At 34.3% G+C, this 15,901-nt stretch overlaps 1 protein-coding gene across 1 annotated transcript in view; it reads right to left on the reverse strand.

The window, feature by feature from the left end:
• GRIK2 (glutamate ionotropic receptor kainate type subunit 2) overlaps window positions 1–15,901 on the reverse strand; it is a 355,719-nt gene that overhangs the window by 207,041 nt on the left and 132,777 nt on the right. The window contains exons 4-6 of the mRNA XM_030447048.1: window positions 10,115–10,296; window positions 6,878–6,931; window positions 2,632–2,805 (exon numbers count right to left, since the gene is read on the reverse strand). Coding sequence (XP_030302908.1) covers window positions 2,632–2,805; window positions 6,878–6,931; window positions 10,115–10,296 — 410 coding nt within the window. The remainder of the gene's footprint in view (window positions 1–2,631; window positions 2,806–6,877; window positions 6,932–10,114; window positions 10,297–15,901) is intronic.

Consider the following 15,901-nt stretch of genomic DNA (forward strand, 5'->3'; position numbering starts at 1 on the left):
AGCCTGCAGAAAAAAATCTTAAGATTTAAGTCTTAGAACTCCATGAACTCCACGAAGGAAATGTAATGTCAGAGTTCAGTTGATACTGCTAACTCTGTCATGACACTGATTTACATATGATGGATTATCAGAGGAAGTAGGACATAAAAACACTGCTAAAGTTTATAGACTTTGTGATCCATGACTCCCTGGTTTTACATCATTGGATACCTGTTAGTCTTCACCTAGATCTCTAAATGCTCAGAAATATAAAAACCTCTTTTTTTTTTTTTATTTGGCGAATTCTTGAGTTTTAGGTGCTTTAAGATTTGATTATATGACATCTAGCTATGCGGCTCAAGCTGAATGCACTCCCATTAAGCAGGCTTATTGCTAATATTTTTCTTAAAAAGTTGTACGTATCAACCACTGAATTTAAAACAAACTCCCAGTTGAGTTCATGTCAGTTAGAGTACTCTGTAACAGTAATAAATATCTGTGTAAACTCTTTAATTCCTTAGTGCATTTCTGACTTTAAATACATATGAAAAACAGTGTAATGAAAGTCAAGTTTTACAAACTTAGTTTTATTAGTAAGTCAATAAAATTACTTGTTTCCACTTATTCTGAACACAGGAAGAACTTTGTACAATGATGTCATGGTATCACTTTCTTTTATACCTTTCAAAGACATATCTTGTAGAACTGACACCCTATGAATGTTTTTTCTTTATCTAAGGGCCAAATTGTAAAAACTCTGTAAGTAACTAACATTCATCAAAATTATGAAGCATTTAAGTATCCTTTAAATTATATCTGCGTATTTCAGGTATCCAAAACTCAGGTAATTAAAGTTCATTTAGATGCTTCAACATAAACAATCCCCATTAAACACTCATTACAGTCCATATGAACACTTGGTTCCACCTAGTAACCAAGATTTACCAAGAGAGCTCTTAAGGGTCCAGAAAAAGAAGCCAGAGTGTTTTTTCATGCACTTTTGTCTTTTTCTATCCTGAGCAAAGTAATGGGTTAAAGTATGGTCTCATACAGTCATATATTAGCAAGAATAGCTCTCTGCCTCACACCAGAAGCTTTTCTGAGAATGGCACTTTCTTCTCAGCATCACAAAATATGAAAACATCCAATTAGCCCATAGAACTCCTTTACAATATGTTTATTCTACTCTTTTTTTTATCATGTTGCTATCTTCTGATCAGTACATATTGCTTTGGGTCTATGCAAATGTTTGAGATCAATTCTATCTTTGATTAATACAAAAAATGTACAAATACAATGGGTGAAATGAACTGCCATAGATAAAAATCAAAGAATGAAAGTATTAGTGCAAACAAGGAAGCATGAAACTATGACTTAATATAATAATATTATAATAAGCAATGACTATATGTAAACCAGATGCATATTTCATGCATTTCTAACATTTTGGGGGGTTCATTTGTTTATCTGGAATTACTTAGAGAAACAAACAATGCAACTTTACAGTATTTTAAAATGCAGCACAAAAAAACTAGTAAATAAGTTAAATTTAAAAGGTCTCCAATCATCATGTTCAAAACAATATATAAAACAAGTAAATAGAAGAAAAAAGTATTCTTCTCTAAAAATGATAATTGTTTTAGAGAAGAAAAAAAGGAAATTAACTTTTAAAAATATTGTCGTTTAGTTCCTACTGCCTATAAATGTTTAAATCTTATCAGTAGAAAAAAATTATTCAAAGTATTAACTATTTACATGGCTAAGTTAACACAATTAACACGATCTAGGTAACTGACAGATAACTAGGATATCAATCAGCAGTAAACAGAAGTTGTCCTTTTTGAAAAATGCCTTCAAAAAAAAAAAGTAAAGAGATGTAGAACTCTGTCAGGAAAGATATTAGAAATCACTCTGGGCCAAAGTGGAGAATTAGATCTTTCAACAAGTTTTAAAGCTAAAAAGGCCCGAATCTAGGATAATTTTAAAAACAAATCCCTTCCTGACATTATAATTCTAGACTTAAATGCAGGTACTGAGTAAAAAGTCACTGAAAACCTCGTAATGAAACTCTATTTGCATTAATTTAATTGTAATTTTCACGAGCAGAAGTGAAGCCAGACAATAATGGCAATGGATGGGGAAAAACAACCAACCAGACCAAGTGGCTATTTGAAGGCATACAAACTAGCAAAGATAATGAGAAGGTGCTATTTATAGTATTCATAAAACATAAAAAACATCTGTAGAAGTGAAAGAGTACATATTATTAATGAATGAATCTTAAATGAGTAAGACAAAAAATAGAAGAAGAGACAATTTTGTTATAGCTTGATTTTTGTCAGGATTTTACATGATCCCATACAATATATTTATCAACACAGTAGGGCAATATGGACTAGGTGAATTAGTCATTTACAATGCAGAGTTATTTGGAAAAAATAAAGTATGTGTAATTTAGAAGAAAGTTAATACAGCCATGTATTCAGGCTAAAGAACATTAACAGAAACACCACAGTTACCCTCTGACTCATTTTTACAATAATATTTCATCTCATACCGCTAAACACTTTTGGTTACAGAAATAGAAAGTTAAAACTTTCTTGTAGCTTCGTAAACATATATAAAGAAGGAACTAAACACCAATATTCATACCGTCATAAATCCATCCAGCAAACCTGAATCGGGCTTAGGAGGTGCTTGCAATCGCTCCATAGACCATTTTTCAATGATAGATGACACCTGGGTATTCTCTGTGTTTAGAATTCTGAATCCTGTCATATTAACACCACTGTATCGATAGGGTTCCACATCCAAGGCAAACAGGTCCTGAAAAAAATTAGCATCATATAAATTCTTTAACACACTGCAAATCCTTTTAAAAATTATTATTATTATTATTTTAAATTATTAAACCATCTCCTAGATCAGCGCACTATTAAATATTATATTGCATATTATTAATAACTGCTATGGATACTCATATTTAAATTGGTACTTCTTTGCCTTACCAGAACAAACTTCAAATCATAAAATAAACAGAACAAGAGTTTCCATGCACCTGCACTCTCTATGAAACTTGAACGTCTTGATCTCTACATGATAAACCGGGGAGAAGGGAAATGTACATGGCTTCAAATTTAACCAAAAGCATTTTTCACACCTATCAGACATCTTTCCAAACATGGACATATCTTTGATTAGGAATTTGTCTTTGCAAGAATAATCTTTGCCAATTAATGTATTTTCAATACATACGTAAGCATGTGTGTGTATATTTAGCCTCTCAACACACAGAGTCAAATATGAATTTACAAAAAGAATAAAATCAAATATTAGATCTAGCAAGTAAACTCAGGATTCCCAATTCTTTGTCAGAATCCTTAAAAACAATGAAGAACCAGCACCTGACTTCAGGAAACCCATATCTAAGATCATTTTGAACATGGGGAAAAAAAAAAATAGGTGAAAAAAAAAGTCACAACAGTAAGGTGGCTTATCTTGAAGAAGCAGAGGCTCTGGAGAGATGTTATAGCAGCCTTCCAGCTCCTAGTCTGCAAGAAAGCTGGAGAAGGACTTTTTATGAGGACATCCACTTAAAAGACAAAGGATAACTGTTTCAAATTGGAAGAGGGTAGATTTAGATTAAATATTAGGAAGAAAATGGTGGTGATATGCTTGAATATGTTGCCAAGGGAAGTTGTGGCTGCCTTCTGCTTGGAAGTCTTCAAGGCCAGGCTGGATGGAGCTTTGAGCAACCTGGTCTAGTGGGAGATGTGCCTGCTCATGCAGGGGGGTTGGAACTCGATGGTCTTTAAGATCCCTTCCAACCCAAACCACTCTATGGCTTAATATTTCTACGATTCACTAGGCCTAGTTACATGCATTATAAACAATGAATCATTTTCGTTTTCTTTCTTTTTCTTTTAAATAATTTTTAAGTGACATAATCAAGGTTATACATAAGACATTACTGTTCTATAACACAATTTTAGTTTTATTGAACACAGAAATTCTCTACACAGTTCATATTTAGTTGTTCATCTATTTTTAATTTGTTTTATTGCTGGCAGCTCAATATATTATAAATGTCTAGGAAATGATAATGTGAGGTGTTACACTTTTCTGAATTCACTTTGCTTACTGTCTAGAGCTGGAGAAGGTTCAATATTGTACTACGGAAAACCAGAATGATTCATCGTTAACATTACTAAGCCCACAAAAATATCAACCAAGTATCAATCACTACACATTTCTAATTATAGCTAGCAATTATGCTACCATTTTCTATATACAATGCCTAAGATATGCAGGTTTCAAAATATTTTAAATTATTCAATTACAAAAATTCATTTCCTCTTTCTAAAGAAATAAAAATTTTTGTTGCAAATGGGAGGTTTAACATAACACCCTTCCCTTTCAAAATTATCTCAGTTTTTACTGTGAATGAAGTCAAACCCCCAGATGTAATTATTTAAGCCCAAACTATTATTCATGTTTACACTAAAATATAAAAAGTACACACAATATTAGGCATATATTATAGAATCATCATGATTGGAAAGGAACTTTAAGATCACCAAGTACAACTGTAAATCCTACACCACCTTAACCACTAAATCATCTCCTGAAGTGCCGCATCTACACACTTTCTGAATTACCTCAAAAACAGTGACTCCACCACCTCTCTGGACAACCTGTTCCAATGCTTCCCCACTTGGTAAAAAATTTTTTCCTAATATCTAATCTGAACCTCTCCTGGTGCAACTTGAACCAATTTCCCCTTGTCCTGTCAATAGTTACCAGGGAGAAGAGGCCAACACCTGCCTCACTACAACCTCCTTTAAGGTAGTTGTAGAGAGCAAAAGGTCTCCCCTCAACCTCCTCTTCTCCACCCTCAACAGCTTCAGCTCCTTCAGCTTCTCCTCATAAGATCTGTTCTCCAGACCCCTAATCAGCCCAGCTGCCCTTCTCTGCACCCTCACCAGTACCTCAATGTCCCAGTGACCATCTGAAAGGTGAAATTCTTGGAACCTGACTCAGCCTCAAAATCGGGTGGAGTTTCCCCCCAGGTAGGCCACCCTAAAATGGCCTTCTCAGTGCGGCAACCGGACTCCCCCTGCCCGCCCCCGGGGAAGCAAAATTCCTGGGGCCTGACTCAGCCTGGTCAGCAGTGGGGCACCGATCCCCCCCATCCTGGGAGTCAGCCTGGAAAATCGGGATAAAAATTCCAACGTGCTTGTCCTAGAAGTGGTCTACTGACCCACAACTCCACACAGGAGCTCTGACTGCCATCTCAAAGAAAGATCGATGGAGCCCACTGGATCCATGGGTGGTGGTTTCTCTCTCTCACTCTTTTTCTCTATTTTGCTCATTCTTTAAACTCTATCTTTTGCCTCACAACATATTTTGCAATAGCTTCATCAGATTATATCACCTGTAATTTGGTAAATAAAACTTTATGCTTGCACCTGACCCCTGGTAGTTGGACTTTGTTCTCGTGGATCTAAAATTAAAAGTTACTTCCAACTGTAACAATCATGCATTTGTGCACACCAAATTATCCTTTGATAGTCCCAAGTCACTGTAATACTTGTCTCTCCTAAAAAATTTAATGTTCTAATAAGAAAATAATAATGACAAAAAAAAATCTTGATTTTTAAAAATAGATATAAGGATAGAAATTAAACACTACTGTACAACTTACCACTCAAAGAAGCAATTTTCACCAATAGCAAAATCTAAATTTACAAAATAAAAAATCCCTTGAAACTTTGAATCCACTTTGATACAATAATTGGGGGAAATTCTATTGCATGTGATCTTCAATCTGTAAGTGACAGAACAACTTATTCTTCTAAAATAAAACAAAAACTTGAGGGGGTATTTTGCCTTTACATTTCTAATGAAATCCACAGATTAATTTACTGTCTATTCAACAAGCTATTTCCATGCAAATACTTTCCATGAACTTCTTTTTTTGTGATTTTTCAGGTGAGCTTTCTATCCTACCACAGAGGATTAATTTCTGGAAGGACGTAAGCATGCAAGTGACCTTAAACATAGATCATTTCAAGCATGGTTTTACCAAGGAAAAACTGCCTCATCCTTGAAATCATTTGTATTTTAAGAATCTTAATGAACTGCAATCTAAACAGGCAAATTTCAGCACCATGGAAAATGGAGAAATGCATTTGCATTTCATACAGAAACAATTGCAGTTTCTGTAGTACTAGCTTACCAACTTATACAGTGTTCCTTAGACTCTGATGAGCAACAAAAAAGGTTTCACATATATATTTGTTACGTTTTCCAAGAGCATTAACATCTTGAATGTTCATGTATTGCATATGTTAAACCTAGTAGTTCTAAGACTGAGTATATTCCTTTTAATTACTTTTACAATGGACACCAAAGAATATTGCATAAATTTATATGCCTAAAAAGATCATGTGCACTGTTAAATAAAATGCTGCTAATATTCCCACAAAATTATTCAGGAATCAAATGACAGTGAAGAATTACCTTGTAAAATGTTGGATAAAAATATGGAATATATGAATAAGTTTATCTTTAAACACAAATACTAAAAGAGAAAAAGGACAAAATTCATAATATAAACAATCATTATGAATTATATACTTAACCCTGCTTGAAAATGTTGCAGAGTCACTTGCTTTTTTTGATCTATTGTTTTCCAGGGCATATTGTTGAGCAACAATTAAATCATTTTCTTCTTTTTTCACTGAAAGTTAAAAAACTCTGAAAAGAGTTGTTTATCGTGTTCATCTTGTACTCACACCCCATTCTGGAGAGACCTTTTTCTCTTTTGTTAAGTAATATAATTAGGAAAGTAACATCTTTATTAGATGTCATCAGTATGTTTTTATAAGCCACTTACCAGTGTGGTAAAGATATAGTGATAGTATTCTGTCATCATTCCCATAGCTAAAGCCTTAAAAAAAATTTAAAAAAAAAATTAATCTTTCTGAGATCACACAATGCATTTTATCACACATGGCAAATGAAAAGCTGCTAAAGAATACTATTGGGATCAGCCTATAGGGTTAGAATTATACTAAAATTAGGTCAAGCAAATCATTTCCTAGCAGTTAGAGCAGATTACTGACTATTAAAGGAATTTATGAACCAGATCTTCTGATAGAAAGAATATTATTATACTGTTCAGTGCTGTAAATGTGAAAGAGGCTTATAGTTTCACATGCTAATGGATGTATTAAGTTGCCACATGAAATCTGAGTCAATATTTTGATTCATTATTGAACCCTTCCCTTAAAAAGAATAACCTAACGGGAAATATTTTAATGAGAAATACTATGATTTTAAAGAAAAATCCAAGCTTATGTTATATGTGTGTACAGTTTTCCAGTCATGGAAGAAAATACTCAAGCCAAATTTTGAACAGCAACATAGTACTTCATTAAAAACAGAAAAACAAACCCACAACCAAGTATTCACAGTATTAATTTATTAGTTTATATACCCACATATCTTTTAAGTACTCTCATCCATCTTATTATGCAATACCAAATAGTTTTTGATCAACTGTGTGTTTTCAAACGTTCACGATTTTCTCTTAACAGCATAAGAATAAATATGTGTAGATATAATTTTAAAGCAATAAACTAGGTATGCCTCATCACTTCTCATTCTGAGCATTTTCACATGAAAAACTTGTATCTTCATGCACTGCAGAAAAGTTGCCCTACTCTACTGCAATTTATGGGATCAGGTTACTATCTATCTGAGAGTATATTTTTTTACCTAGTTTAAGCATCGTAAAAAAACTATACAAGTGAGCAATATTTTCTTCTTTCAGGAAATATCAACAGAATTCTTTGCCTAGTTGCTACCAGTTACACCTCCTCCAACACACTGAAGGCAACTATTATACAACTGTCATAATACCAGAATTTGTATAAAAATAATTACAGGTCTGAAGGTTGTGGAAGCCTTTTTACTTGTGACATTGTCTGAAAAATTATGAAATTACTTGTCTATATGTCCTTATCCAAACAAAAGTTAAAAGCTAAATGAAATCAAAATATCATTTGTAAATCAGATTTTATAATATTTTAGACAAAATAATTTAGACTGACAAAAACTGCAGCAGAGGATGCTTATCCCTGTGCATTATGTCTATCTGTCTGTATATGAACACATTTTCAGTCATCTATATCTTACTTGCTTATAAGCAGGTCTTTCATACTCCACAGGATCTCTACACAAGAATATCCTATGTGTGTTCCTGATTCTTATACATGCTGATCTTGTGTCTTCTCCAGGTCTTTATTCTTTCACTTTCCTCACTTCTCAAAAGACCTTATTCCTTTTTCCTCTTCAAAATATTTTTGTTCCCTTGCTCTCATTATTCCAGTGTTTCCCTAACCTTTTAAATCATGTCTGCTTTTCCTGATTGCCTGGTGATGTAGTTACCATTGAGATATGCCTTAATTTAATTATGCTTGTCTGCACAACGGGATTTTTTTTCCTTTCCATGATGTATTTTTGGCCAGAAAACAGTAGTTGCCATTTCAATGGCATCACAAGGTACTTCTTTTTCTTGTTTTCTCTTCCACCAAGAAAAAAACATTGGCCCCATCTCCCCAGGTTTATCCCTCCATAACCAGAAAAAAATGGTTAATAGTTCACAAATGAATATACAAAGATTTTTTATTTTTCAGCAAATACTTCTGAACACTATATTTGGAATTGTATCACTAAATAATACATACAGTTTTACCATCCTTTGTGTCATTTTTGAAAGTAGGAGCTCGTATTCAGCTGCAAAACTGGCAATTTTAGACACTTAAAACATTGCAGTATTGGAGCTAAAACGAAAGCTAAATGTCTACAGAAAGTGGATAAAGAACTAAACAGTCATAAAGGAATGGTTCCTGTATCTTCTGTAATCTTTAGGCTGAGCAGAGCATTTTGATATAGCAGTAAAATTTGATTTGAATAGGTTAAATGCTCACTCTTGGGTCCTGGAACATGATTAAAGATGTAATGCTTTTAATTTTGTTACTATTTCCTTCCAGTTACATATTTTGCACAATGAAAATTTCACCTGAAAATTTTCACTTGAAAATTACTAAGTACAGTATAAAGAATGCAACTTGATGGAGTAACTGTTAGTACTGCAGCACTGTGTTGTCATCGACACATTTTACATCTGCATTTTTGGGATGTTAAAATAATTTAATCTACGTTTAATGACTTGGTCTAAAATATTAGATTACTTGGTTGACTTATGCTTAGCAAAGACCAAAAACCACCAGCTGAGATTTAAAATTACTAGGAATTAATAAAAGCCTACTAATCAATGAACAATAAAGCAAAGAAGTTATAGTGCACATGTATGTTTAATGGCAAATTTAATTGTATGTGTAACGCTACTCCTAAGTACCTTTAATGAGAGACATATTTTGAACTTGTAAATACATTTGTTTTCAACTTAAACCAGTCCGCTAGCAAGCATAATAAAAATATTAATTAAAGTCACTAAAAGCTGTGCATTAGAACTGTTGAATACTGTTTTGTTATAGGTATTTTCCTATCCTCCATATTGCACCTACAAAAATGTCTTAAAGGGTTTTGCAGTCCTGCATGGAGTGCAAGGAGAATACAGCTCTAAGAGATACCCATCTTCTGTCCTGGAGGGGGAACACATTTAATTTTTCTGTTGGTAACATACTATTCAGATGTCACTATCTGATTATAAGCAAACAAGTTAGAGGCTTTAATTTAAAAACAAAACAAAAAAACACCTTTGTTAAATAAAATAATACTAAACAAGCATTTAAAATCCAGGTTAAAGCATCAATTTTCTGAAATACCAGTTCTTCATAGCTGAAAGGCTGATAAACCTTTTCCCCTGTACATGAACCAATTAATCTGTTTTCTTAAAAAAAAAAAATAACAAACAAAAAACCCGTAATGAAGGTAGCTACCATTAGAGTCACAAATAAAACTGCCTCTGAAATCTTTGGTTGAGCTCTAGTTATACCGCAGTAAAACTATCATAAATTCCCCTGCTTGTTAAATGCCATTAAACCTGCATACTACTTATTAGGGATGAAGAAGACTAGGCCATGTGAAGCAAAATGAGGATTACCTGTTTCAAGATGCCTGCTGCCATTTCATGGCTGCAGTCAAAGATGACGTGGAATTCTTTGCCTCTTTTCATCTCCTTTAGCAATGGCTTTGCATCTTTTGTGTCAGCTGGTAACTGACGGATTTTTAGTCTCAGGTTGTATCTTGATGGAGCCTTGATGAGTTCTTGTAACCGAATCAGGCCTTAAAGAAAAAAGAGTGAAAAGAAAATTACCAAGAATCTGTGTTGCTAGCAGGACAACTTAGTATAAACAAAGTTACTTGAATTTTCCTCCTGTCTCAGTACATTGCAACTGATACACAAAAATTTTATTTAAAATGAAAAATAAAATATCAGCAGTCACAATACTTTTATAACAAGTCTTTCTTCTACCTTAAAATTAGCAGACAGTACGCAGCCTCAGTTAGGATTACCTTAAGACAAATCTTCCTTCAGCATCATCATACAGCTATGACATCCTTCTTCAGAGAACAAATATAAATATTCTGATTCAATTAAAGTGATATCAGTTTGTAATCAGGCTTGACAGTCTCCCATCTAATCTATCAGGTTTATATAAAAAGTTATTAATAACTTCAGCATTTAAGAACACTCACATAATTCACATGAGAGTGTTGGGGCATTTTCTTTATTATACAGGTAATAAAACACATCTATGCAGCAGCAAAGAATCTGATTATATGCCTCATGCCATTGCAATCACCTTCAATATTCCACAACTCCATTTGAAATTACTGTACTTTTACTGTGGAATTAGATGTATTAGCATTTTTTTTAAAATCCTACCACCTCAGCATAACAATGTGTGGTGTGATTTACAGATCATTACTATGCCTAGGACTAACATTAAATATTAGGTTGTTTAACTGTACTAAAATGATAGGATTCGAATAAGTCTTCTACAAAGTAGCAGTTTATTTCTTTGTTAGGGGAAAAAAAAAAATATATATATATATTCTGCCATGCTCCCTTCCTTCCTGCACTGGAGCATGTTCACAACAGGTTGCTGTTCATCCTCATGTTTGCAGTGCACATAATATATAACACAAAGGCCAAAAAATTGAAGCTCTGCTTAGGATTTCAGTTACAGCTGGATCCAAATGTAAATGAAGCTAAGTGTTTCTAAAATCTGGAATATCTCGCTTCATTATATTAAAAATACTAATGGAGATGACAAATTATTATTTAGTCCTCATAACAGACAGGACTAGCTAGTATTAAAAACACTGGTATTTTACCTCTAAATATTCTTCCTGGATGTAACCATATGTCAAATCTGTCTTGGTGTCAGGAAATGCTGTTTTCTTAATGCAACAATGTCAGGAAGAAATTGTGATAACCCCTGACAGAGGATTTAAGAGCCTTTTTGCAACATAAATTGTTCTTCTAGTAACAGAATACAGAGAGATTTTTATCTAGCAGTAGTGCTAGGATTTACTGATATGAAGCTTTTAGATGTTAAAAAGTTTTAAGAATTTCCAGATTAAATGATGATATAACTAAAAAACAAAACCAGTCTCCTCTGTTCCATCATTTCCCCTTTTTGACCCTGCAAAGGAGCCACATTATTTTCTTAACAATTTCTCCTGAAATTAGCTACAACAGGAATCATAGCTTACTATATAAGGTCTTCCTAAACTAAGAGTGAAGGTGTGGAGATCTTGCAGAGGATCCCAATAGACCTCTTAGGCCCAAAAGCAGAGTAGGGAAGGAAAGCCTTGTTATACAGTCAATTTAGGAAGTCTTCAATCAGTCTATACAGTCTATACAGTCTATAATCAGTCTATACAACAGATACCATATCTCAGGTGTCATCACAATTTCTCAGTAGCACCCCTATCACATGCAAACACTTTCAAAACTGTACACATTGTTCAAACTGAGGAAATTGTTACCCACAGCTAAATAATCTGCCAAATTTCCATCTTCTAAAAACATTCCTATGGGATCTTCATTGACAGACAAAGTACTGTGAAGAACTAAATCCAGTAAATCAAGTGTGGACTGACATTTTCCATACAGATTATTATGTGGAAAATGTTACCAGTCTTTGTACCTAAACATAACAGCATACCAAAATTTAAGGTCAGAATATAAATGGCTTAACTCAAGAGAGGATAAAAAATCATTTTATGTGTTCCAGATTATTAGTCATTGCTTGCTGGAAGAAGGCAGTTAGAAACTTTATACACCACAAATAACTTGTAAATAATTTTTATTCCTATTACATTATATTTAGCAAATCTAATTTTAGATTTGTCCTGCTTTCTTTGCTTCATTTTGTTTCTGCTTTGAAAAGGAAATAAAAGCCGCCATTAACGAACCACAACAACATCACTATATTTACTGGAATCTTTAATAGAGATGTTGAGGGCAGAACAGATATGGAAAGTACTTTAATACAGATATTAAAGTGCCTTCTCAAGACTAGACCTTCTCAAGACTAGACCCATCACAATATGGGGTGATGGTATGCATGACTTCAGAGTAAATGACAGATCTAAGTCTTCATGGTTGTGAAAACAGTACTTCTAGAAACTAATTCAAATTTTTTAAATTGCCATATTTACCTCAAATTCTATAATTATATTTACATAAAATGAATGTATTTAATGGAATGTTAAATGTATTGAGTACTTGATTTCTAAGTAAACCTGAATAAATATACTTAAAAGCTACAAAGAGGAGGGGTCTTTTCTGACTTAAAATTAATGCATATAATACCCTTTTCAGATGATCTGGGACAACTACATGAAAATAAAGCTTTAAAATTAACAACACAGCATACCCACAGACATTAACCACCTTATAAAAAAATAACTGACAGTGATGTGTCAAAAAAACCCACAGTATTGCCCTCAAGTCTTTCCCATTTCCTACAAATTTTGAAAAATAAAGCAACTCAAATGCACATCCTTGCAGCCAAAAAATTTAGATTGTTTCAGAATGAAGGAAGGACCATATTTCAAAGCAGAACCTTTCTCAAAAGATAAGTTCTTCCAGTTGTGCATTTACTGATACCCATGCACTTCAATTTAAGAACTAGAACAAGAGTGGCAATATGGTACAGGTAGCATAACAAACTCTTCCACAAAGAAAAAAAAAAAAGTCCTGTATTTTGATGCTCACTAGTCAAATATGACTCAGAAAGCAAACAGAGTCTTTCTAAACAGTCATGTTAGTTCATAGCTGACAGTGCTGCAAAATGTGTTGCCATATAACAGACAACAGTATGAAATGTTAGACAAATGTATGAACTGTCAGGATATGAACTCGAGACATGCATCTATCTGAACGACACACATCAGACACTTAAGAGCAAAAAGACAAGAGTAAAATGGCAGATTTGGTGAATCTATAATCTGAATGTATAGACATCTTCAGGACCTTGTATCCCTTGAGGTATTCAGGTATTAATGGGGATTTCTGGGATAAGCTGTATTTTAACATCCAAATAATATTTAGTGGAAAACTTTCTATGTCACACTGAACATTTTCCATTAACGTTCAGTCATTTCTTGCAGCAGACCATCCTAACTAAAAACCACTGTGAGCACAAGAGGTTAAGACTCTTATGAGTCTTATCACAGCTTTATGATCATAGATATGTGGTAGGAAAGAGATTATTACCAGTTTCACAAAAAAGCTACTGATCTCCCAATTGGAGAGCATTAAGTAAACTCCCATAGATTAGTTCATAATTTGCTAGAAAAATCATATTCATGAGATATACAGCAAAATGGAAAAGTATTTAAAATATAAACATTATCACTGAAAATATGCTAAAAGAGACTGCAGGTTACAAGACTCAAAACTTCATTGCTGTTTGATTCTCAAATGTAAGCAATAATTACAAAATATGCATTTAAGCAATATGAGAAAAATCAGAACTGTCTCTCAACCACACAGTTGCTTTTAGATAACATCATGATGACTCTTCCCTCAGGATTTTTTGTAATCTCAAATATATTTGGGGATCTTTTTGCTTTTCCAGAGGAGTCGAATTTTATTTTATTAGGGAGGTGAAGAATAAATAAAGTATTGTAGACTATTCTTAAGTAAACTCTAATCTAAATGTGCAGCTGGAGTTGCTCAGTAGGAGACAAATAAACACTTGTTAGTATGATGGTTATGACAGTCACCTGAGAAAGGAAACACCTGGTCTTTAGTCCCTGTTCTCACATTTCCATACTGAAACAATTCTGAAGATTAGCAAGAGACAAAAGTAGATTTGCTGTGCAAGTTTTGGAATCAGAACCACCCCAGAACAAAACTTACATTTGTGGGAGTGTCTGTGAAATTAATTTTAGGATATCTGAAAATTAAAGTGATTAATGAAGTTCAATTTTTCTATACAAGTACCACACTCAGTTTTTTTAAAGTATCAAGGGTTAAATGGAATTTTGGTTGTCCTTTCCTGGCTGTTTAGTCTTCCAGAAAATTGTTTACTTAGAGGAGCAAAGTGCCTTTTCTGTATGTTTTACTCCTGTTCTCAGGTGTTAAACCAATCACCTTGGTTACACCTGTATAGTCTCAGAATCATAGAATCATAGAATGGTTTGGGTTGGAAGGGACCTTAAAGATCATCGAGTTCCAACCCCCCTTTGTGGGCAGGGACACCTTCCACTACATCAGGTTGCTCAAGGCCCCATCCAACCTGGCCTTGAACATTTCCAGAGAGAGAGCATGCAAAAATTCCCAGGGCAACCTGTTCCAGCCTCACACTGCCCTCATAGGAAATATTTTTTTCCTAATATTTAGCCTAAGTCTCCCCTCTTCAAGTTTTCTTTCCTCTCCCCAGCTTTCTTGTAGGCCCCCTTCAGACATTGGAAAACCACTATAAGGTCACCTCAGAGCCTCCTCTTCTCTAGGCTGAGTTCAGCCTAGAGAACTCAACTCCCTCAGCTTCTCTGCACAGGTGAGGTGCTCCAGCCCCCTGATCATTTTGGTGGCTCTCTTTAGGACAAGCTCAAGGAGAGCTGTGTCCTTCTATTGTAGCAGACTCCAGAACTCACAGGACTCCAGGAGGGATCTCACAAGAGCAGAGTAGAAGGGGAGAATCACCTCCCTCAACTGGTTGAATGTACTGCTTGTGATGCAGCCCAGGGCACTGTTGGTTTTCTGGGCTGCAAGCAAATATTTACAGCTCATGTGAAGCTTCTGGTCCATGGTCACCCTCAAGTCCTTCTCAAGTCCTCAATCCTTCCTCCTCCCAACCTGTATTCATGCATGGGATTGCCTCAGTTCAGTGTGAAGGCAGTAGAAAAGCTGTAGAAGCTACCAGAGGAACAGAAAGGAAGCAAAAGGGAACCTGTTACCAGCAAAGAAAACCTATAAATGTACATTTCTGTTGTGCATTGACCATATCTCAGTGCTGGGGCAGTACAGGTGTGCATGCAGGGAAATAAAGAAATATTTATGCCTTCCGTTAACTGTCCAGGTAATATTGACATTAACCAAGGAGCTTCCGTAAAACATTTTAAAGATAAAGCAAATCTGAGACATAAACAAACTCTAGGTACTTCAAAGCTAAAGTTTTATTCCTGTCCTCATCAATGTGAAATGAAAAAAAGCAACCCGAACTTTTCAACGTGTAGTATTGTTGCTCATAGCTTCTAAGTATATCAGAATATTTAATTTTACTAATGGTTACAGTTACCACACACTTCCATTTTTAGGATTTTAACATACATTTTTCATTGTGTTTCCAGACACCAGCATTTATTAAGTCTAGGTGAATTATGCAGGGTACAAAACGTGTTCCAGTCTACTGAATGACTCACTCCA

The sequence above is a fragment of the Calypte anna genome, chromosome 3 (genome assembly GCF_003957555.1).
Source record: "Calypte anna isolate BGI_N300 chromosome 3, bCalAnn1_v1.p, whole genome shotgun sequence".
Classification (NCBI taxonomy): Eukaryota; Metazoa; Chordata; class Aves; order Apodiformes; family Trochilidae; genus Calypte; species Calypte anna.